We start from the raw sequence: 23,340 nt of genomic DNA, 5'->3' as shown, positions 1-23,340 counted from the left end.
GATGAAAAATTTAAAGCGTCTAAGTAACTAGCGATAGATCGGAAATGGCTCAGTTATTCAACATAGATTGGAGAGAACGTTATACACTACGAAAGGTAATTATAAAGACCATGTGAAAACACGAAAATGAAAAATAATTATATAAGAAAATTTTAAATGTATACTGCTGTAGCTGTATGAATTATGCATGTATATAGACAAAAAAGTGAATAAAATGGCTGTATAGTTTTTTTCAATTACAATTGATATACAATATCATTTTATATTAGTTTTAGGTGAACAGCATAGTGGTTAGTCATTTATATGATTTACGAAGTGATTCCCCGATTAATCTAGTTCCTACCTGGCATTATGTAGTTATTACAGTATTATTAACTATATTCCCTGATGCTATACTTTACCTCCCCATGGCTATTTTATAACTACCAATTTTGTACTTAATCCCTTCACCATTTTCACCCAGCCTCCCCACTCCCTCTCCCTGCACCCCAATCTGGCAACCAACAGTTTGCTCTATTTATGAGTCCGTTTATGTAGTTATTTTTAAATGTCGAACCTGATAGCATGCTTCTGAAATTTATATGGAAGAAAAACGGTCGAGAATAGCCATGACACTCTTAAAGAACTAGGTAAGGAGATTTCTTTTTCCTACCAGATGTCACACTTTATAAAGTGATGATAATTAAAGTGCTGTGCTTTGAGCAAAGGAGGAGAGAAATGGATCACTAGACAGAGCAGAGAGCCCAGGACCAGATCTCATATATTGGAATTGGAGTGTCAAGAGTTGGCATTGCAGATTAGCAGGGAAGGATGGAGTAGGCAATAATTGGTGCTGGCACAATTGGATTGAAAACTCAGAATTGGAAAATTGTATTGGGTTCCTATCTTATTCTAATATACCCATAAAGCAGTTCCAATAATTAAAGATTAAATGTGAAAGGTAATACTTTAAAAATTATAGAATCAATATAGGTGAAAGTCATTCTTTTTTAACCTCTGACCTAAGAACAGATGTCTTAAGACACAAAAGCGCATATCATAAAAGATGGATAAATTCAACTACATTAAAATGAGCAAATTTCTTATCATTGAAAGAGACCATAAAGAGAGTGAAAATAAAAGCCACAACTTGGACAATTTTACTTCAGAGGTAGCCAACAAAAAATTGGTATTCAGAATAGATAAAGAACTACCAATAAGAAAATGACAGACCAGTATCACATGGAACAAAAGATATGAAAGGAATTACACGGAAAGGGAAATAAGCGTGGCTTATAAAAATGTGAAAAATTTCTCAACTTATTAGTAACCAGGAAATTATAAGTTAAAACTACAATGGAATGCCATTTCAGACATCGATTTTAATTTCTTAAGAAGGTGGTTGTAGAAGCACCGAACTGTCGTATCCTACGGGTAGGCGTGTGCATTATGTTAGGCCCTTTGATATCACTTCTTAGCTTATTGCTCTGGAGAAACTTGAACATGTACACTAGCAGACAGGTGCAGAATGTTCATAGCATTGTCTTTAATTGCAGAATTGAAATCATGTCCAGTGACAGACGAACGGCTACATAAGTCGTATATCTATCCAGTGAATACCATTCAGCAATGAAAATGAATTAATTATAGCCATGTATATCATAATCTGGAGAAATCTCAAAAATAATGTTGGTAACTCAATAACAAAAAAATTTTGCTCAAAAAATTGGCAGAGGACATAAAATGACATTTCTCCACGGAAGACATACATTGGCCAACAGATACATGAAAGATGCTCAACATCACCAGTTGTCAGGTACATGCAAATCCAGACCACAGTGAAATATCACCTTATCAAAAGTCAACAAATAGCGATCGTAGGCGAGGATGTGGAGTAAGGGGACCCCTCGTGCACTGTTGGTGGAATGTAAAATCGTGTAGCCACTATGGAAAACAGTACAGAGAGTCCTCAAAAACTGAAAACAGATCGACCGTACGATCCAGCAATGCTATTTCTAGGTATTTATCCAAAGAAAACGAAAATAATTCAAAAACCCCTATGTTCACTGCAGCATTACTTACAATAGCCAAGATATGGAAGCAACCTAGGTATCCATCAGTAGATAAATGGATAAAGAAGATGTGGTACGTAGATACAATAGAATATTAGTCAGCCGTAAGAACAATGAAATCTTGTCATTTTTGGCAACGTGGATGGACCTAGGGGGTATTATGCTAAGTGAAATAAGTCAGGCACAGACAAATACCATATGATTTCAATTATATGTGGACTCAAAAAAAAAAAAAAAGCGAACAAACAAAACAAAAACAGACTTAGAAACACAGACCAAAAGGACGGTTGCCAGAGCGGGGAGAGAGTGGAGATGGAAGGAGGAGGGAAAGGAGTCGAGTCAGTAATGCTGTAATGCGTGTCCATGGTGACGGGTGATCACCTTGTGAGGTGTAGAAATGCTGAATCCGTATACTGTACACCTGAAACTAATATTACTAATATAATATTGTACGCAACTATACTTGAAATGTTGAAAAAAGTTGCTGAAAAATATACACAGTATGATTCCAATTATATGAAGTTCATATAAACAGATAAAAATTAAACATATCGCTTAGGGTGAATATATATAAACTAAAACTATAAAATAAAGAAAATGCTTAACAAGTGATTCCGGATAGGGGTTACTTCTGGGGTGTGGGGGAAGAGAACTGGACCTTCAGAGAGAGACTTCCTGTTTCCGAAGCTGTTCGAAAGCTACGTGGGTGTTTGATTTATTATACCCGAATTTACACATACCCTTTGAATACTCTATATATGTTTCATAATAAAATCTTTTAAAATAAGCAAAAATATTTGACATTTAATTTTTCCCTATTTCCAACCTTATTTTTATTCATTCCAACCGATAAATACACAAAACAATTCCTTGTTTTATGTTTTGTTTTGACCCAGCTTGGGAATTGGGACAATTACATAGTTTTGTTTTAGATAATTAAAAAGATCGGCATGCTTTTTAAAATTAAAGAACAGATTAGAAATAAAAAGCCTGGCTAACTCACCATTAACAGGAAAGTGTTTTGGGGAAAGGTTGAAACCACGTGTTTAGTTTTGAGCCAGCTAAAAGAAAGCGGATAGCTTGGCAATGGGGACTTAGAACGGGTGCGTTAATGGTGGTGGTTTGCTGCTGCCGCTGCTGCTGCCCCCACGATGGCCACAGTGAGGCGATGCCATTTAGTGAGAGCTCTGTCGCGAGTACGAGCTCTCATCAGCCCCATCTTATGGATCAGGACCCCACGGCCCACGACAGTGTAGCCAGTTCCTGGCACAGCTAGGATTTTAACCGAAGTCTCAGGTGACCGTGGGTCTCCCTTATGCCGTACAGAGAGAATCAAGTGAGTTTCCCATGGCGATCAGGGGGAGGTGGGATGATTGTAGCTGTCTGAGAACTAAACTGCAGACGGCGGATAGAGTTAGTTCTGTGTTGCGTGCAGAAGCAGCGGTGAACTCAGATCTTCACTCAGTGTGAGGACATTTTAATGATTAGGTCTCCCTAGCTTCCATTCGTTTACTGCTGCACCCTAGCACCCAGGATGTAGTAGATGCTTAGTGACTGCTGAACGAAGCAGGGAGGCATGCTGCGTGAGGACGTGGTGGGCGTGCCCGTCGCTACAGCTGCCCACACAGACCCGGTGTGTTTCTGTTTGGTCCCCCACAGAACTCGCTGCGCTGGTTAGGAAGTTGGACTAAACACCTGAAGGCCTTTTCAACCAGCACTAAATTCCACCTGCCCAAATCCCTTGTCAGAATTCTTAGCCCAATAGTAAATGTGTTCTGACCGAATGGCTTGGGGACATCTTTAGAGTCTAACCCAGGATCATCGTAGAAACTAGACTGAGGCTCTTTCAGGGCAGGACTCTTTTTCCCACTGTGTTACTAGCATCGAGCACAGATACATAGTCTGTGCCAAACCTGTGTTGGATGAGTTCCGGAAAGGAAACGGTGCCGAGGAAGGAGCGAACAAACCAGGGAGTGACCACGCGATGTCGTGGAGGCTCTTTGAAACTGGTCAGGCGGTGCGGAAGCCCTCTTCTTGTTTGTGACTTTTGTGATGGTTTGCTATCCTACAGGTTTTGAATACTAAAAGCAAATCTGTTTTGACTTTTAAAAAGAAAGTTTTGGTTTTCATTATTAAATACCCAAGAAATGACACCTGTTTGCGCGTGATACTGGTTTGGTAGCCACTGGGTGTTTTCTTTATAAAGTTAATTATCACGCATGTGACCAAGCTGCACTTTATGTACCTGATAAGTTACTATAATAAATGCTCCGTGTTGTGTATCTATCCAACAGCCTGTGAGTTGGTGGACTGGAGAGAGATGCAGATAATTTCAGTTGGATTTTTGAGCTAACTCGGTCCTTTCCCCACAGACCAGAGTGAGCTCCGAGCAAGAACACTTCCTCGTTGTACCTTTTGGACTTCTCTACAGTGAAGTGACTGCATCCAGTTTGGTAAGAATGTCTTCTGCCTCTTGGGCGTCACGTACGTGTAGGTCACACTACATAATTAAACACCTTCTAATCCCGTTAGACATGTAAAATCCAAGAAGGAGGAAAAGGTCTGTGTTCTGTGTGATGAACTCAGAGAAAAACCTTTAAAATTAGTTATGAACACTTTTAACTTTGGTTTAAATAATTTCTAGTTAGGGTAATTTAAAAGTTTGGTTTTCTTATTTTCAGGTGAAAGTCAGTCTGCAAGGAGATATCATAGACCGTGGAAGCACTAACCTGGGAATAAATCAGGCCGGCTTCATGTTACATTCTGCCATTTATGCTGCACGACCCGACGTGAAGTGCCTTGTGCACATTCACACAGCAGCGGGGGCTGCGGTGAGTGTGGCTGTGCTGGTAGAAACTTCAGCTCTAGAGCTGTTCTATGAGAGGCACTTCACAGGTCCTCTGAAGTGCCCGCTCCTGTTGCAGTAAGTCAGTAAACCTAATTTTGTTGGCTGAAAAAAATTTTTTCTCACTAAGTTTGACTTTCTTAAAAGACTATTTTTTTCTTTTAAGGGGTTCATACGCTGTCTAATGTAGAAAAACCTGTCAGTCTGAAAACATTCGTTAGACTTACAAATTAGAAAACCATTGAGCGGTGAGGGCGGAGGTCAGATTTCAGTGTATTTAAGACTTGGGAAGTGCTGAATGACAGCGGTCAAAGAGAGACCCTTGTTCAAGAAGAGGGAAGGCAGGACGGGTGGTAGGTGAGGGTGCTGTGGGCTCCGGAGGGGACTGCGGAGTGCGGGCCGGGCTCTGGGGAGGAAGGGAGGGAGAGGCAGAGGCCTAGAAGCAGCTCTGGGCAGCTTCGCCGCAGATGCGCTGCCTGGAGCCAGCGGAGCCCAGGCTGGGTCACGGCCCGGAGAGTCAGAAGAGGACAGGCGGGGGATGCGGGGGAGGAGGGCACAGACCGTGCCGGCCCTTGGACAGCTGCCTCTGAGCCCACAGCCTCCCAAGATCCCGTCCCAGCCCAGCACCGAGCCTGCGCCGTTCTGGTGCCAATGGGTCACCCTGACAAAGCCCTGACCTCAGTGTGAACATGCGCGTTCTGGTTGCTGGTACAGTCATGTGAAAGGGGAACACTCTGGGACTCTGCAGAATGGGTTTTGTATCACCAGTTTTACATGTTAATGACTTCGGGGTTATTTGTCTGACAGATGACCTCATTGATTGAGTAATGCTGAATTTTAATCTATCTTGATGTTTTAATGTCAACGTGTACTGATTTGTTTGGATGAATGAGAGATCTGGTTTGCTTATTTAACTTTAAAGATGTGGTTTTTGATAGCAGCATCAGAGTTTTATTAGATATGTCATTCTCGGAATGATGTGGTTTTTTTCCCTAAAAGAATGCATGCTCTTCCAACTACAAAAGAGTCAATGTTTAAAAAAAAGCCCATGCATTTTAAAGAACTATTAAAGGTACATTTGGGAATGTGCTTACAAACAGCTATCATGTAATTTGTATTAATAATTATCAAAGTTACTACTTGGTAAGGAAATTTATTAGAGGTAAGGAAATCTCATAGCTGTTACTATGAAAGGCATTAAATATGGTATTGTCTTTTTTATGTTAACTTTTCTGTATGGAATTCTTCTACCTATAGACATTTGAGTCTTTGGAGATTGTTAATCTAGACGGAGGACCTTCGAAGTCAGTTTGGGAGAATTAAGGAAACTTAAAGGCTTTATGAACACTTAGATTTTTTACTTAAATAAATATCGAGAAATTATGTAGTATAGTTATCCTTAAACTTTTATAGATTTGCTTTTATCTAATTTTTAGCTCTCTCAGTCCTACCTACAACCTAAGATGCAAAGTACACAAAAACCTTCCAGCCCTTCAGAACCTCTCTCTGTGATGCTGAGACTCATGTCACAGGGAGCCATTGTTTCTCCCGGCATTGCACCCAGGGCTCATTTGACCATTACGTCTGAGTTCACGTGGCGCTGACAGTCACTGTGGCAGAAATCCAGAAAGATGTGAGATTTATTTGCGGCTTCCCCAGCCAAGTGATTTTTAACTGTAGATTGGGAGTAAGCCCCTAGAAGTAAAGTTTATCTTACGTTCACAGGTTCATTTATTTCTGAGACTAGAACAAAATAAAATCTGTTCCCCTTTTTTATTCTTTGAGGAAAAAGCAGTCAGCATGTTACTCTTGATTTGCCTTCATGGCTCCTGCTTATTCTCCAGGTCTCGGCGATGAAATGCGGCCTCTTGCCCATCTCTCCGGAGGCGCTTTCCCTTGGAGAAGTGGCTTACCATGATTATCATGGCATTCTGATTGACGAGAAGGAAAAAGTTTTAATTCAGAAAAATTTGGGGCCTAAAAGCAAGGTCAGTAGCCATCTAATCTGGTATCGGGTTATAGAGGGAAGAGGAGGACAGTGACAGGGTCGGTCTCCCTGCCCAGCTCCGTGAGCTTCCTGTCCCTTCAGGTCCTTATTCTCCGGAACCATGGGCTCGTGTCTGTCGGAGAGAGCGTCGAGGAGGCCTTCTACTACATCCATAACCTCGTGGTTGCATGTGAGATCCAGGTGAATGGTGCCGTATGTTCGCTCTGCGCTTTATGTCGGGGTTTCTGGGGTTCCCGTAGAGTTTTGCTACTGGTTTTGCAGGGATGTCTTTGAACACTCTCTGCCAAATATGAGCTCATGGATTTGGAAATTGACCAGGGCAAATGCCATTTTACTGATTTAGGTTGGCAAATGATTACTGGGCTTTTTATTTCTGATTTTTTTCTTTATTTAAAAAAAAATTTTTTTTAATGCCTACAGCATCCAGTATTCTTAGGTGGCCTCCCATCCAAGCACTAACCAGGCCCGACCCTGCTTAGCTTCCGAGATCAGATGAACCGGGCACATTCCGGGTGGCGTGGCCGTAGACTGATTTTTTATTTTTCAAATACTCAAGTCACTACCGTTTATGGAGTACTGGTGTGTGTCAGCCTGGCGTCAGGTGCTTTACGTGTGTTATTGCATGTCATTTCAGTTGCGCCTCATGGCACTCCTTTTGAAAAACAAGGTGCAAAGAGCTAGAGACTTGCTCGCAGTCTCAAGGCTGTGCGTGCCGCTTAAGCCAGATCTGGTCTCCCCACTGGTGCCACAGCCTGCGTCTCTGTGGTGATATGGTCCTCAGTCTGCTTCATACGATCTCGAAAGGTGCTTTGCTTCCTCTTTCTCCTCCAAAGTGTGTGCCCAACGTTTTTGTCAGGCTGAAGGAAAGCTGCTGAGAAGACCCTTGTGATGGGTCTGTCACAGTTCGTCCTACATTTTTAGTTCTTACACTCGGTGCTTTGGTTTCTTTTGAAACCTACAGTTCTGTTTAAGAGATCTCTGATAGTTACCCGACCCCCTTGTTCTAAGGCGCTCCAACTGCAGTGTCTGCTTGTTTTGGAAAAGGTTCGAACTCTGGCCAGCACAGGAGGGCCAGACAACTTAGTCCTCCTGGATCCTGGGAAGTACAAAGCCAAGTCCCGTTCCCCGGAGTCCCCGGCAGGGGAGGGCACCGGATCACCTCCCAAGTGGCTGATTGGTGAGCAGGAGTTTGAAGCCCTCATGCGGATGCTTGATAATCTGGTAAGAACGTCGCTACCACTTGATGGTAAAGGTTTCGTTCTGAAGCACAGGTTTCGGTGTTTTTAGTCATAGGCGAGACAGTGCTGTGAGGTGCTGTCCCCAGGCGGTGTCTGAGCGCCCCCACGTGAGCGCCACGAAGCGGCACCAGGGCAGCTCAGCTTCCAAGCCACGTCGCGCCAGCATACAGAGTGTGGGTTTTTGTCTTACTTTGTTTTTAAAGATAATCCTGTTTGGCCTCCGTGGGGACAGGGGCACGGAGACGGCTCTGCCCCACAGCAGGCTGCCGGGTTACTAGCTCCCAGGGCAGCAGGACGCGCTCAGCACTCATTGTCCCACATGCGAGCTTTCAAGGGGCACTTTATAAATCAGATACTTAGCCAAGTATCTTTCGTTTGTGTTAACAGTAAGTTCTAGCCATTGGGGGCTGAGTACTGTGTTCCACGGACACTTGCTGCCGATTTCCTGTGCGGGAGACCCTCGTCCTTATGCAGGGACAGTGAGCCCGGCACAGTGCAGGAGCTGTGCTGGCAGAGCTCTCAGCATGGCGGGGGTGCCGCCGCAGTACACACAGGCTGTGGTCTGTGGTGGGGCTTCCAGGGAGGGAGGGCGTCATCCTTCCCCAGGATCTGGGAGAGGACTTTGTGTAGGAGATGGCACCTGGAAACGACCTCAGAGAACAGGTGGAACCGCGATCGGTGGAGTTGGGAGGAGGAAGGCGTCCGAGCCCGAGGCAGGAGGACCACTGAGGACATCGCGGGGAGCGGGAGGGCGCCTTCCTGGTCCGTGCCCGGTCCTGCCAGGCTTCTTATACATCAGAACAGAGCCTCAGGGTCGAAGCAGCCACATTACAAGACACACAGCTCTGCAGCAAGGCCCTTTAATGCTGCACTGCCACACCTCTCAGAGGGGCTGCAGGGAGTCCACCTTGTTGGCCCTGACTTTAAGTGGTGGACGCAAGGACCTGTCTTGGAGCAGGTTCGGTCAGTGAGGGAACAGTGAGCGAGAATCTGAAGATGGGTTACATCGCCTAACCAACTGCTCTGGAGCCTGGAGCGGTGAGCAGGACACAAATTCCTTGCCCTTAAGGAATTTATAGCCTAGTCAGGGAAATGACAAATCCCAGCTGCAGCCAGGACTTGCGGTCTTTGCCCTCACAGAGCATGACGAGCTGCAGGGGCAGAGATGGGCGTGGGTGAGGATTGGTCAGAGGCAGCCAGGAAGAGGGACAGAGCTTACCAGGAAGATGGGAGAAGCAGAGGGAGTTACGTGGCAGACCAGGATGATGCAACCTCAGAAAGGGCTCACCTGGAGAAGGTTTGGGCCCAGGCATCAGCATCGGGAGTCAGGTACTCTCGGGGGACCAACAAGATGACGAGCGCTGTGGTAGCCCAGTCTTACAGTCCTCCTTCTCTCCTCTTGGCAAATACTTTGACGTTTCACTGCTCCGCTACCTCAAAGTCAGGTGGGGAGCAGGAAAGGGAAACAAGAATCGAGAACATCAGCTCGCCTCGTCTCGTGCATTCAGTACCGTCCGGAAAGTGGAGAGAGATATTAAAATTACCTCTAATTTGATGGGGAGAAAAATAAAGGATGAAAGACTGATAAGTGAAACGTTCATTACAACAAGGGTATTTGATTCAGCATCCTTAATATGCACGGGTTGGTAGTAGCATTTTACCGTTAGAAAGCCGTGTAGTTTATAAGAAGTAAAGTGGACAGCGATCACTGATCACGGTGCGTGTTTTAATTAGTGTTCTGATCAGCTGTATGTGTTCGCTAATAAGTGAGTAGGGTAGAGAATAATTGAAGAGTCTCAGTGTGAGAGATTTCATTTTAACATACACAGAAGAAATGCTGAATTTCTCACAAAATCAGGATTTGATTCCAGCTTCTGGAGGAAGAAATGAATCCAAATTTTTAACTGAGGTCTGCACAATGTCTCTCATTTCGGTTTGACAGCATTTAAAGGGGGAGAATAAACACGCGCGCGTGCACACACACGCACACACGCATACGCACGTGCGCGCGCACACACACACACACACACACCTGTGTCAGGGTAAAATTTTGTGATGTCCTGGGTGGTTCACCCTGATGAAGTCATGGAGATTCCTCGAGTCCTGGCTCTCTAAGCCAGAGAAGCTGGAATTCATGAGAACCGTGTTTCTCTGAAGGCCGAGTCGTGATTTTCATTCTCCAACGAAGCGTGCTCCCAGATGGAGAAACGGCCAGTGCAGACCTTCACCTCTCTCTCTGAGGACAGTTAGGGAGAAAAACAGCAGCAACACTCTGGGATTATACCATCCATTTTTTAACGTGCTAAAAGAATGGTTAGTAATGCGGGCGCCCCAAAGAGGGGGAGCACCTGAGGGGAGAGGGGAGTGCAGATGTGTCTGCAGCATCTGGCAAGCGGGCACAGGCCATGACCCATGTGCTGTGACCAGCCCAGTGTCACCCTTTCAGATCTGAATTCCCTTGTCCTCCCTGGTGAGGGTGCTGGGAACAGCCTAGTCCAGATAGGAAACCAGGGGTCGGGTGTACAGGTCTAGCTGAGCGCGGCCCTCGCGTAGGGTCTCAGGTCACCGTCAAGCTGTCGACTGCCGGCCCCTCCTCAGGAGGCTGGGCGGGGAGGGTGCACTCAGGCCCTGGGCAGAGGTCAGCTCCTCATAGCCACAGTCAGGGCAGCTTGCTGTTTCGGAGCCAGTGATGCAGAGACTCGTGGGGTGTGCGCTGTGCCCACGCCATGCATCCTGTCTTTGCTCAAGCTAGTTTAGGGCTCGCCCACATTCCAGGGGGAAGGACGGTACAGGAGGTGGTGACCTTGGAGCTGCCCTGCCCTCAGTCTGCCACACCTGCCAAGTGCCAGGCTCCCAGTGGGGATGAGTAAGACCCGCCCTTGCCTCGGACCTCCTGCCTATGGGGGCGAGTGAGCAGGCTGGTCCCTCGCGGCGGTCTCAGTGCTGCTACAGAGCCGCACACACGTGTGTCGCAGGGCAGGGGCCACGTGTGTCGGAACATCATGAGTGGTCTTACGGCAGAGTCGGAGGTTGAGCTCGGGTGAGGTCGTAGTCAGAGGTGAAGTGACGTTGCAGACAACCAGTTGTCGGGAGGTGCGCTCGCTCGGCTTCCCTAAAGGATGTCGTGGTATTCACACTGTGACACTGAGTAGGTGGATTACTGTGACCTGTAATTACTGGAGCCAGCAGCGAGTGAGCCCTGTTCTAAAAATTTTTTTTGAACTTTTTGTTGAAATATGAACAGGAGAGCATACCTACTTAAATATTCAAAAACGACACTAGCGCCTCGGGAACCCCTCCCCTGGCAGTCGTGTCCCCTGTGTCAGGGTGACTGCCCTCCTGTCTCCTAGCGTCGGAGGTTGGTCTGCCTCCCTCTGTCCTCTGTCTGAATGGAGCAGCACAGCACGTCCTTTCCCATCTGGTGTCTTCCACGTGGCAACGCGGTTGTGCGGGTCGCCCTCCTGTCGCACCTGGTGGCCGAGTATTCTCACGCTGCTTCGTGTTCCGTTACACGGGTACACCCTGGCGTGCCGCTCTGCTGTTGGGGGCTCCTGGGTCGTTCCCAGTTTGGGGCTGTCGGGAGGAGTGCCGCGGTCAGCGTGTTGCACGCGCGTGTTGGTGGACACATCGCGTCTCCCTGGGCACGTGCGTGCCTAGGAGTGGAGTTGCCGCGTCGAAGGGTATGCGTGGGTTCAGCGTTTGTACTGTTGCCACACAGTTTTCCAAAGTGAAACTCTGTTTGAGATCGGGAATATTGACTGTCTTTCATTCTCTCTGGACCCTAGGGTTACAGGACTGGCTACCCTTACCGATACCCGGCTCTGAGAGAGAAGTCTAAAAAATGCAGCGACGCCGAGGTCCCTGCTGGTGTCGCAGGTCACTCCTTTGCTAGTGACGGCGATTCAGGCACTTGCTCCCCTCTCAGACACAGTTTTCAGAAGCAGCAACGCGAGAAGACAAGATGGCTGAACTCTGGCCGGGGCGACGATGCCTCTGAGGAAGGGCAGAATGGAAGCAGCCCCAAGTCGAAGACTAAGGTGTGGACGAACATTACACACGATCACGTGAAACCCTTGCTGCAGTCTCTCTCGTCCGGTGTCTGCGTGCCAAGCTGTATTACCAACTGCTTGGTCTGTGCCTACTTACTGTTCATAGTTAGATGATGTAGAGCAAGTTGGCTAGCTGGGCTTCGGAGGCTTTGGGAACCCAGCCCTTCTGACCCGGGTTCGAGGCGAGCCTTCCTCGGTAACCGTTAGCTGAACCCAGATCCGCTGTACGCGTCAAGCTGTAGTTTGAGTCGTGCTGTCCCTCTGCAAACTGCTTAAGATACGTGGTGCCTCTCCAGTCATTCCGACATCGCCTAACTCCGTACATAGCAAAAGTACTAATTAACTGCTGAATGTTAACCTAAACGCAGGAACTCATCTAATTCAAACTGTGTTTGAGGAGTCTTAACACTTCATGCACGAAAAGGTAGTTCTGTCATAAACCTGTTTGTTCAGTGTCGTAAACTCCAGTGCTTTCGTGAAGTCACTGAAGTCTGTTCTGGAAAGTCTTTAGTGGTTTCTTAAGCAGTTTTCCCTCCGGGCTCCTGGGCATCCTCTCGGTGGGCCCTCATCCTCTCGTTGGCTTCCTTCCCTGCTTCTGTCCCAAAGCCTCCGAACGCTCTCAGCAGCTGCCTCCTGCATGGACTGTTGCATGTGAGTAGACGGCCATCGTGGTGAGTCTCCTGACTCCTGCTGGGTGCGGCATGGCCCAAGTGCAGCGCAGGCCGGGCCACCTGCAGGCCCCAGTGACAGTCGCTGCGGGCGCCCTCCACTTCTGTAGATGCCCCGCGGTCCGGTGCTCCGCGGTGTCCCTGAAGACAGTCTTCACTGCTGTCACCTAGCCTTTGCCAGCCCCCGGCCCTGCAGTAGGGTCTTGTGAGGAGACCAAGGCGGGGACCTCTGCATGGCTAGTTCTAGAGTGCGGACAGAAGTAGTTAGCTGCCCTGATGGAGGCACCAAGTCAGCGAGTGGGCTCGGGTTCCCTCCTAACGGTGCTGTCACTTCCGATTTGTTTAAAAGAAAGAAGTCCGTCTTGCCTGGTGGCTCTGGTTTCCTGATGCACAGAGTGGGAGAGCCGCTGTGCGCCCGAGCAGACGAGCAGACGTGTCGCGTGGGCCGTGACTCAGTGTTTGAGCCCGGCCCACCTCCTTCCGGCCCTCCTGCTCCCCCCCCGACCCCCCACCCCCGTACCGCTCTCCCAGTTTTTCTTTCTGTGTCATCTGTTCAGTTTTATTTGACTTGTTCAAGGAGAGGGCCTAAACGACTTTCTGCTAACGATATCAGTGCGCAGTGCTGAACGCTGTGCCGAAGTTTCCCACCGCGTACGGTGGCAGCAGCTCTGAGCGCTCTGCTGTTAGCCCGGAAAACGCCCCGTGGTTTAGGTGTTCAGTCAGTGTGTGCGGGGAAGGGGACCTTGTTCAGCATTTGACCTTGTTTCTTGTTCTGGAGTGATACGAGGCCCATGCGGTGCTCCCAGGTTGGTATGTTAACTTACAACTGCATTTAAGTTTTCACATGTGTTCACGCTTAAAGGTGGTGGTTTTAATGTTTTGACTAAAATTATCTTTAATGAAAAGCCGGAGTTATTTTTAGCTGAGAAGATAACCGTCAGTGAGTATCTCATAGCTCCATGCCCATCGCGCTGTCTTCGCAGTGGCTAAGCATTTGCCAGTTCTTTTGCTTTCTGTTAAGTCTTCCGGTTTATAGCTTATTGCCTCTTGAAAACATTCTGAAAAGCATAACATTTGCCGAGATGGGCTTGTTTTAATGTTCAGTGCCTACTCAATGCTTAAGAATTAGAATTTGGTTAAAAATCTCATATTCGATTGGAGATCCCCCCAAAAATGTGCAAGGCTCAGTGTGCTGATGATATGCACTGATATCTAAAACAGCCTTCTAGTGAGAACTCATGCAGCGCTTCAGTTTGGGATATTTTTTTGTAACACTCAAAAGTGCTAAGTTATATAAAATATTTGACATCACCAAACTATTCCACCAGGTAGCTACTGTGTAAGTTTTCATACAGTAATTTTCTTGTGTTAAAATAGCCAAACAGTGCATTCTGATGCTATCGTTTATTTTAATGCAAAACTTTGGTGATGCCCACTCTCGCCTCACAGTACCGGCTCTCCCTACACCTGGGTAGCACATCACATTGCTTCCCATGATCCTGTCATTTCATGCTTCCAGCTGGCTTTGGTCTTGACGGCTCTCAGAGTGGTGAACCAGTGTGCTCTGGGGGGTCCCCACTGGCTGTTCCACGGGAGTGACGAGGCATAGCTCCGTCGTCAGCCTGTGTCCTGCCCTAGATTTCAGCTGGGCTTTCTAAAGGGCCCTTGCTGCTCAGTCGTGACGCTGGCTTCCACCATTACTGGTTTCTGTTTGGACATGCCCCGCCCCCTCCGACCGCTGCGGTGGCGCAAGAGTGTGGTCATTGGTTCATTGTCTGTGACGTTCAGTGCATGACCAGATGTGAGATACGTTGGACAGATTGAATGCTGTGGTGCCACTTTTCATTGTCACAATTCTGACTTTTCAACTGTTCTTGATATTTCAGTGGACTAAAGAGGATGGACATAGAGCTTCCACCTCTGCTGTCCCTAACCTGTTTGTCCCATTGAACACGAACCCGAGAGAGGTCCAGGAGATGAGGAACAAGGTGCGTGCTGGCTGGGTGCACACTCGCTGGGGCTTTGAGTGCCGGAGGGGCATCGTGGGTGGGGGTGCTCGCTCTGGCCAGCGACTTCCGCTGCCACCATTATTGCAGCTGAGGTTGTCTCTACACGGCTTCTGCTTTTGTCCCGACAAAGCGTGACGTGTGGGGAGCAGACGGTTTGGGGCCCTGTGGTCCTTGATCTGACACTCGCTCACACAGCAGGGCAGAATTGGAAGCTACAGAGCTGGTTCCTGGTGAGGACAGCCTTTGCCCCTGCCTTTCAGGGTTCACTGGAGAGTTGGGAACATTTGGTCTATCAGAACACGAGAGCCACCTATGTTCACAGTGTACCTAAGACAGGCACCTAGGAAACATCTCCCTTTGAGCGAGCGCGTGCCCAAGTCATCCAAAAGGTGCCACGTGTAGGAACGGGCCCTCCGTTCCCCAGACCCAGGCAGTCCTGAGCGGGCTTGACCAGCACCATCCAGCAGGCTGGGAGTCACACTGGACCCCGCGGGGGCAGGGGCCGAGCAGGGATGCAGGTGGCATGTGGCCGCGGGTGTGACCCGCAGCCCCGGCCAGTCATCTCTGTGCTATTGACATGTTTCTCCTTCTCGCCATCCTCAGATCCGAGAGCAGAACTTGCAGGACATTAAGACGGCCGGGCCCCAGTCCCAGGTTTTGTGTGGTGTAGTGATGGACAGGAGCCTCGTCCAGGTGAGAGCTCAGACTGTCTCTGACATTAGTGAGTGGTGGCTCTGATGGATGACCATCCGCTCCAAAATTGTTCTTAAGTTGGGAGCGAATGACTTTGAGAGGTAAGTGTTCTAGGCAACCTTCGTTACCTTTGTTAAAAATTTTCATGATAAGAAATCACCCAGCCACTTTTGCTCCAGTTAGGCCAAGCGCGAGCATGCCCGGGGCTGCCCCCCGCCCCTCTCCCGTGCCATGTAGTGCATGCCTGTGTGCAGGCAGCGGGCAGCCCGCTTGGGAGCAGTTCTCTGGGTTTGGGTGGCGTGTGCCGTGTAAAATGCTGGAGGAGGGTGGGTTTCCTGGACTTCTGTCCGTCTTTGTACATATTGCTGTCTGCAACAAAGTGCTGCTTGGGGAAAGTGTTCGCAGAGGGTACCTGTAAATGCGGTCCACGTTTTCCTGCGTTTCAGTGAAGGGATTGTGCCTCATGGCACGTTGAAGGTAATCGTGTAAGTGGTTACCTCTGAAACCTTGCACACGACTCCGCAGGGCAGGCGACTGTCGCTGCATTCTGTGAATTTGGCCAGCCGTGGCCCTGGTTCCGTGGTCTGTTTGCACGTTGCACTGCATCGCTGCCTCGTCCGCTGCGACGGCCGCCTCTGCTGCATGCGCTCAGCTGATTCCAGCCTGTGCGCGCGGTCGGCCCTTCCAGGCGGGGCCAGGCGGGCTCTGCTGACTCGGTTTACTGTTGCAGGACGCCCCCCTGTCTGACTGTACGGAGACAATCGAAGGGCTCGAGCTCACAGAGCAGACCTTTAGTCCTGCTAAGTCTCTCTCTGTTAGAAAGGTACTCACTGCCCTGCCCCTTAACCACCTGTCGGCACGCGCTGCCCTTCTGCCTGCCCGTCCCGCACCTGTCTGCTCTTGCTAGGCTTTGTCTTAGTTACCGAAGTAGCTATAAACGGGTCTCTAAATCATTCGTGAGACTGTAGAAGGTTCTGTTCTGCCCATTTTGTTCTTTAATTAAAACATTTGGTATGACATTATTTTCATAACTTTCAGCATTTCGTGTTAAGAGGTGACCATTCTCAGCCATGTGGTGCATTTCTGAAGTTCTGCATGTGACTGTGGTCAGTGCATGATGTGGGGTTTTGGGGGTTTGCCTGTCACCGGACACCAATCCCAGAAGGCTCGTGGGTGCAGACCGTGAGCAGCGTCAGCGTTCCCATGCGACCGCCTCCCTTCGCTTGCCCAGCTGTGACCTAAGTGTGATGAACGTGGCAGTCAGGTCGTATGACTGAAAGATGCCGTTTCGGAGGATTGGAAAGTAAAGCAGGGCAGTCTTTCTCAGCCCTTGCTGCTGAAATGTATTTATTTTTACCTTTTAAAAAAAACTTAGAATTTTTTTCTTCTTAATATTGCAAGGGGGAAAAAGACTTATGAAGATCTGAAACCCAGAGTTAATAATCCCTCTACGTACACGCGTCCCTACGTGTCCGGCGGTTGGGAAACCCGTCCTGTGTGGCCTGCCGGGGGTAGGGAGACCTGCTGTGAGCATTCAGGCTGCTGGTGCGCGGTGTCTGGCAGGGGGCTGACCGCACGGTACAGGCCTTAGTCACCTCTGCCATGTGTTCAGAGGGCATTTTCAGGGTTCGTCTCTTTCAGTTCATGCACCTCTAGTGAAGAGCAAGTATCATTTTATCGACGTTACAGTTGCCAGAGAGAAGCAGATTCGTACCAGAGATTCTAAACTCCTGCCTGGAATCCCTGCTAATACCATGATGTTGCATATTTATGTATTAATTGAATGGGTCTTGGTTTCCCTTGTCCTTAGAGTTGTTCTTCTACCTGCTGTTCTTGGAGGGACTCAGAACAAGAGAGAAAGGTGCATGCTTCTCCCCGTCAGCTTGTTTCTCACGTTTTGGTACTTTGGGCTGTAAGCCCTTGTGACCTTGGTGGTTCGTAATTCGTCCTCTCGGTGTGCGAAGGTGCGTCGGGTCCGGGAGTGCCCAGGGCCTACCATGCACAGCTCTGCGGGCGAGAGCCGACTCGTCCAGTCTCTTTGGCGCTGTGCTGCGTTTTGTGGCTTCCGTTTGTAGCTTCTTAGGGCTGCCTAGAGGGCACGCTGCTTATTCCCTGTATTAAGGGGTACTGTTCGGGCCGGTCTTCATTCACACACAGTTTTGTTTTTTTTCTGGCTAGTGCTCAGACTTGGACGCACATCACAGTCACCCGTGAATGCTTTGTGAAGTGTTGATGTGCCCCTGTCCCTGGACCGGCTGGCAGGACGAGGCCTGTAGGAGCGGGATTCTGGGCAAGTCCTGCATCCTGAGCACTAAACTAGGCTCTGTGAGCGATGTGTCCCGAAGGGATTAGCGGAGGAAGCCACTGCGCACTGAGCCCGGCGAGGACGGCCCTGTGCGCATCCTGCCCCAGACCTCATTTCCCCCGCCCTCTTTCGGGTGCTCGCGTTTGCATCTCGGGCTTTTCCCACCGGTTATGGCTAGAACGTGCTTTGACTCCTCTGAGGCTCTCGAATGGTGCTGTTTCCACGCCTTTGTGTGGCCCTCAGTGCTCCTTTTGGAAGGTGGCGCTGCTCACTGGCAAGTTGAGTTTCTCCTTGACCAGGTGAGAAGGACTATGCTAGTGTCCTGAAAACGCCCTCTTCCCAGTAAGGCAGGTGAGCAGGTGCTTGCTTCTGAACTCCGAGCTCCAGGTCCAGAAGGGATGGCTTGCTCGACGCAGCGTTGCGAATGCCAGTGTGTGACCTGAGGTCATTTTGGCCACCACTGGGTTTCATTACCAATGATTGAGCCATTAGAGACTGGGGTGCGAAAGTGCCCGCTGAGAGCTGCCGGGGTGGGGAAGGGGTCTGCTGTCCGACGCGTGCACCACACTTCCCTGTTCTGCGCCCCCTGTTCACTCAGGGCCGTGTCCCGCCGCCATTGTCATGCTGCGTGACTGGAGTGTGAGGCAGACTCGCGCGGCGAGCGTGGTGTTGAGCACCTGGTGTGTGCCTGGCTCTGCACTCACAATCTAAATTAAAATCTGTAGGTTTTACAAGCGAAAACCTGGAGCTCAGAGAGGTCAGGTCGCCGCCTGGGCGGGGCTGTCATTCCACGCAGCGGCCCCCGTCTGGCGCGGAAGTGGTGACTGAGCCCAGGGCAGGTGGCTAGAGTGAGGAAAGCCCCAGGGGCCTCCGCGTGGCCGGGTGCGGCGAGTGGCCTCGCTTGTCCTGGTCTCTCGGCCCTGGCGCTCCACGCGGCCTGCTTCTCTGCAGCGCTGCCGTCGCTCCTTTCCCTGCCCTCCAGACTGGCAGGTCCCTCTGTCCCTGGGTCTGCTCAGAGCTGGTCTTGATGGCAGCTTGGCCGTGAGCCACAGAGCTGCCGAGTGTCAGATGAAGATTTGGTCCCATCTCGGGGAGGCAGGGCTGCTTCTGAATGAAAAGCCAGTAGACCTTGGGTCACCTGCTCAAAAAGAGAGTTAGCCTCAGCCATCTGGTTCATCTGAAATCGCGAGGCTCTCTGAACGAAGGTTGCTGATTCCCTCAGGTCCTCTCCTTCTCTCCCCTGGGGTCTGTGTCCCTGGCACTGATTAGTCATGGAGTGCTCCAGACACTGTTTCCAGCTCACAGGACAGGAACTGCTCAGCCAGGCTCCCCGGGCCTCGGTCTGGCTCTGTCGCTTGTGTACATTGCTGGGACAGTGTCTGCTCCTAGTGTTTGTCCCTCACCGAGGGGAACACTGAAGGACCAGGCCTGGCATCAAAGGGGTTTTGGGTTTTCCCGTTTTCAGTTGCTTTTGGAAACTCATTAAGTAATGGGCATGTGTGTGAATTCTGGGTAACTTTCTCAAAAATGAACCTGAGAGCACTTGGGACCAAGCAGCCTGAGCTGCGTGGCGCACAGAATGCGGGGTGGACTCCACACCCCAAGGGCTGCACGCCTGGCCCTCCCTCCCTGCCCTGCCCGTTGCACCTGCCTGCTGGGCCCGCCTGCCCCAGAAGACGGGACATGGCCTGTGTGCCCCCTTTGTGTCTGCAGTGCTTTGCTTTCTTTTGTATGAATTCTCAGTTTCCAAAAATCTCAAATGTTGGTGTTTTGGGATGTTTTGTTACCTCTTATTGTCTTGGGAGGTGGTTGTAAACTAAATGCATAATCAGAAGAATAGAACTTCCCTGTGTTCGTGGAAGGAAGCAGTTCTGAGCACACTTGCCCTGAGTGTTGTCCCCTGTGACATTTTCTGATGTTGTGAGGAGGGTGCCGACTTGAGCAGTCCCCTCTGCCATCCCCGTCAGGACACGGGACTCTCCTCGAGGTGCTCTGCGCTCGCTCTGCACTTTGCCACCTTGGCCTCAGGAGCCCAAGGACTTTCCGAGGGTTCTTCAGTCTGTCACATCTGCCTTGTCGCATCCAAACTCTAATCCTCTCAGGGCTGCAGCTTGGCCTCAGCGCCCGAGGTGACACTGCTGTGTCTCGGGGCTGTCTGCCGCCCCTGCCCTGTTTGTGCCTGGCTTGGGAGGAGAGAACGTCCTTGAGGGGCAGGGCTCCCGCAGACCCAGTGTCCCTCTTTGTCTGCAGGGGGAGCTGGTGACAGCCTCCAAGGCCATTATCGAGAAGGAGTACCAGCCCCACGTCATCGTGAGTACCGCAGGCCCCAACCCCTTCACCGCGCTGACGGACCGGGAGCTGGAGGAATACCGCAGGGAGGTGGAGCAGAAGCAGAGGGGCCCCGGAGGTGAGTGTGCGCGGCCGGCCCAGCGTGGCGGCGCCTCTGTGCCCCGGTGGCGACTGGGTGGTGCAGGGAATAGGCCCCTGCAGGACAGACAAGCCTGGGGTTGGGTCAAGGCTGGATGTCACTCAGCACACGCTCCCTCCCCACTCATTCAGGCCAGTTCCAAAGCACGTTAAACACGCTGAGCGTGCTCTGATTAGGAGGGACCCACCAGTACACGTGTCAGAGACGCTGGGAGCGCCACGCGACCGCTGCCAGACAGCCTGTGTGTGTGTCACAGACGTGGAGGGGTGGCACCCCTCTGTCCTGAGTGCCGCTGCCAAAACGAGGCCGGGCCTGAACCGTCGTGACGATGGGGGTGAAACGGGGCAGAAGAGAGGCCGGTGGCGCCCACGGCATTGCCATCCGGGAGCTCCGGGGTGCGGCGGGCGAAGCTCCTCCTTCCAGCTGGATTGCCGTCCACATTGCGGGACCAGGACGTTCATCCAGGACCGTTAGTGAGAAAGCCAGCCTCAGTGTCGTGTAAGAAGTCTTTTAGCACTGTGACCTGTGGCGCTTTTCTTTGGAAGTTTCACTGGGAAGAAGCCTCCTTAGATTCGTGTGCCTTCATGAAGGCCTGCTGGTCACCCTTGAGCAGTTACACTGTGACAGGTGTATTTCATCCAGTCCTCACAGTGACCCTGAGAGGCGGGCCCATTCCCACCAGTCAGGGACGAAGCGGGTTCCCCAGAACGAGGCAGTGTGTGCCAGAAGACCCTGGGGCTCAGACGCCCCCACACTGCTGTGTCCAGGGCCCTGAGCTGCAGCCCTGAAGCTTTAGCTCTGGGGTGTGGACCACACTTCTCCCTCAGTCCGCCCCGGGACTCCGCCTTCTTGGAATGGCAGGTCCCGCAGCACGCGGGCTGGTGAGTCCCCTCCTGGGCCATGGCACAGTTCCCTGGGCACTGCGTCCTGCCCCTCAGACGGCCTCTGGTTTGCCCGTTTCAGCTTTTTATTCTCGTTTAGAGCAGCTGATGCAGCGTGTAGCTGCCGCTGAGATTTGAGTTATGCGGAAAGCTATTGCTGAATTGGTTTTCAGCCTGTTACGCCGTCAGTACCTGTCTCTTTCTGTTAGTTGTGCATTAAAATGAAGAGTCAGTGCACGTCAACTCAGTGGGTCGCTCTCCCAGTGCCACGAGCTCTTGACTCCGATGGTCTCCCTGGACCCCCACTGCCTGCCTGCGGGGAAGAACTAGGGTGGCGTGGGGGCCCGAGCCGCTGGGCCTGTGGCCTAACCCTGGGTCCTGCGCACGTGTGAGTGTGTGCCTGTTGGACCCTTCGGTGTCTGGGAAGCCTGGATTTTTCTTTTGAGTCAAATCAAAAGACACACAAGTTTCCTCTTCACGTGAGGCTCCCGTCAAGAGGGATGTTACAGCAGGGGAGTGGGGGGACAGCTGTGACCATGGTCTGTGATCACAGAGCTGTCAGCACTGGGCATGCCGGCCAGGGGCTCGGCCAGGAGGCCCCTGGCCTGCGTTGGCCCTCGGCATGGGGTGGGGAGGCGGTGGTCACGTGCTGCAGGTAAAACTCAAGCTGCCTGTCAAGGTCAGCACTGTAGGTAGGAGGAAAGAAAACCTTGGGCCTCAGGTAGGAGGCGTAAAGGCCTTTGTTGATAGACACCTGGCTTCAGGGAGGTAGCTGCAGGCTCGAGGCTTAGGAAGGTACCTTGGTGTGTATTGTGAGATCAGAGGCCCTGCTAATTGCAGCTGCTCGTTCAAAATATCCTAAGCTATTGATATGAAAGTTTAAATGAGGAGAGTTAGGGAGTTAGGATAATGTCAGTGTGTATTTCTTCCTGATGAGAGATAGAGTTGGAATTTTCTGGATCCTGGGCCGTGGGTCCTGCAGTGTTTCCCCTGGTCCGTCCTTGTCAGCATATGGTGATCTAGAGGAGAGCACACGATTGCCATGTGTAAACTTTTGGTGGAAAATGTTCTCTGTCAAAAGGTAAAAGCGAAGTAATGCTCCTGTAACTTCCCTTGAGGTGGTGAGGAGGGTGAGGGCTCCGGCCCTGGCCGCTGGCTCGGCAGTGGGAGGGGCTGGATGGTGAGGATGGGGTGAGGGGGCACCTCACTAGATGACAGGAGGGGACCGGTGAGAGGGTCACCAGTCACAGCGTGTTGCAGAGGCGGTGCCGACAGATTGTCTTAGGAATAAGAATAGAAATGAATTTTATATCCAAAGTTAGCTAAACTTTTTGAAATTCAGACCCACATCCCAGTGACGACTGGCTGACTTCACCGTCTTCTGGGGAGAAATTCAGAAGAGGGTGAAGACGGCTGTGTGCCCTTCTTGTTTCTTGGCTGTGCCCCCCCAAGCCCTGTCTCCCCGAGGTAGCCGATGGGCAGGGCAGGGGGGCCGCCTCCCCTCAAGGACGGTGAAGGCCCGTGGCAGCGTCTCCATAGCTCTTTCTCACCTGCCGTTCACCTTCTGTTCACCTGCAGAGAGTCTGGACGAGACGACGGAGCAGAGAGACGGCAGTCCGCCGGAGCCCCCTGCCGCTCCGCACACTCCCCCCAGCACCCCTGTTAAGCTGGAGGAAGGTGAGCTCCGGGCCGGGGCGGGGCGAGGCTGCTGGCAGAGGGGGTGCATGGCCCTGTGCGGACGGGCGTCCACAGAGCGGGGGGTGTGAGCTGCGCGTCATGGTCAGTGGAGGGCAGCGGCGTGTGGCGGTGCTTGAGCTGCCACTCAGGGAGCCGTGAGCGTCCGCACGGACCCGGCCGCCTCTGCTCCGGTTTGGCTCTGTCCTGGGGAACTTGAGGCAACACAGAGTCATCAGTGAGTTGTCACAACAGCGGGGAGGACAGACTTCAGGGACTGGAACCCACCTTCGTTTACGATGCCCGTTTGCCCACTGCCTGCCCGTTCCTGAGCCCACTGTGCGCGGACTGCGCCTCTGGAGTTGCCGTCCTTGGGCGGCGGGGCGTCCGACCTGTGCGTCACCCAGTCCGTGCAGAGCACTCGCCCCCGTCGGCCTCAGACCACCCACCGCATGTCTGTGGCGTGTGGCCTGTGTGTCTGTCCTTGGGTC

At 50.9% G+C, this 23,340-nt stretch overlaps 1 protein-coding gene and 1 pseudogene across 11 annotated transcripts in view; one reads left to right on the top strand and one right to left on the bottom strand.

The window, feature by feature from the left end:
• ADD1 (adducin 1) overlaps positions 1 to 23,340 on the top strand; it is a 57,963-nt gene that overhangs the window by 31,117 nt on the left and 3,506 nt on the right. For 5 of the 11 annotated variants that reach the window (XM_025051824.1, XM_025051825.1, XM_025051823.1 and 2 more), the window contains exons 5-15: positions 4,424 to 4,504; positions 4,733 to 4,882; positions 6,741 to 6,884; positions 6,986 to 7,084; positions 7,949 to 8,125; positions 11,928 to 12,272; positions 14,746 to 14,847; positions 15,472 to 15,561; positions 16,292 to 16,384; positions 20,117 to 20,273; positions 22,754 to 22,852. In XM_025051824.1, the coding sequence (XP_024907592.1) occupies positions 4,424 to 4,504; positions 4,733 to 4,882; positions 6,741 to 6,884; positions 6,986 to 7,084; positions 7,949 to 8,125; positions 11,928 to 12,272; positions 14,746 to 14,847; positions 15,472 to 15,561; positions 16,292 to 16,384; positions 20,117 to 20,273; positions 22,754 to 22,852 (1,537 nt within the window). The remainder of the gene's footprint in view (positions 1 to 4,423; positions 4,505 to 4,732; positions 4,883 to 6,740; positions 6,885 to 6,985; positions 7,085 to 7,948; positions 8,126 to 11,927; positions 12,273 to 14,745; positions 14,848 to 15,471; positions 15,562 to 16,291; positions 16,385 to 20,116; positions 20,274 to 22,753; positions 22,853 to 23,340) is intronic. The other 6 variants (XM_015594868.2, XM_015594874.2, XM_015594872.2 and 3 more) reach the window with 3 other exon arrangements.
• Positions 7,316 to 7,433, bottom strand: LOC112485703 (annotated as a pseudogene).

This window comes from Pteropus alecto, unplaced genomic scaffold (assembly GCF_000325575.1).
Source record: "Pteropus alecto unplaced genomic scaffold, ASM32557v1 scaffold5, whole genome shotgun sequence".
Classification (NCBI taxonomy): domain Eukaryota; kingdom Metazoa; phylum Chordata; class Mammalia; order Chiroptera; family Pteropodidae; genus Pteropus; species Pteropus alecto.
This window is presented reverse-complemented; position numbering and strand designations above follow the sequence as displayed.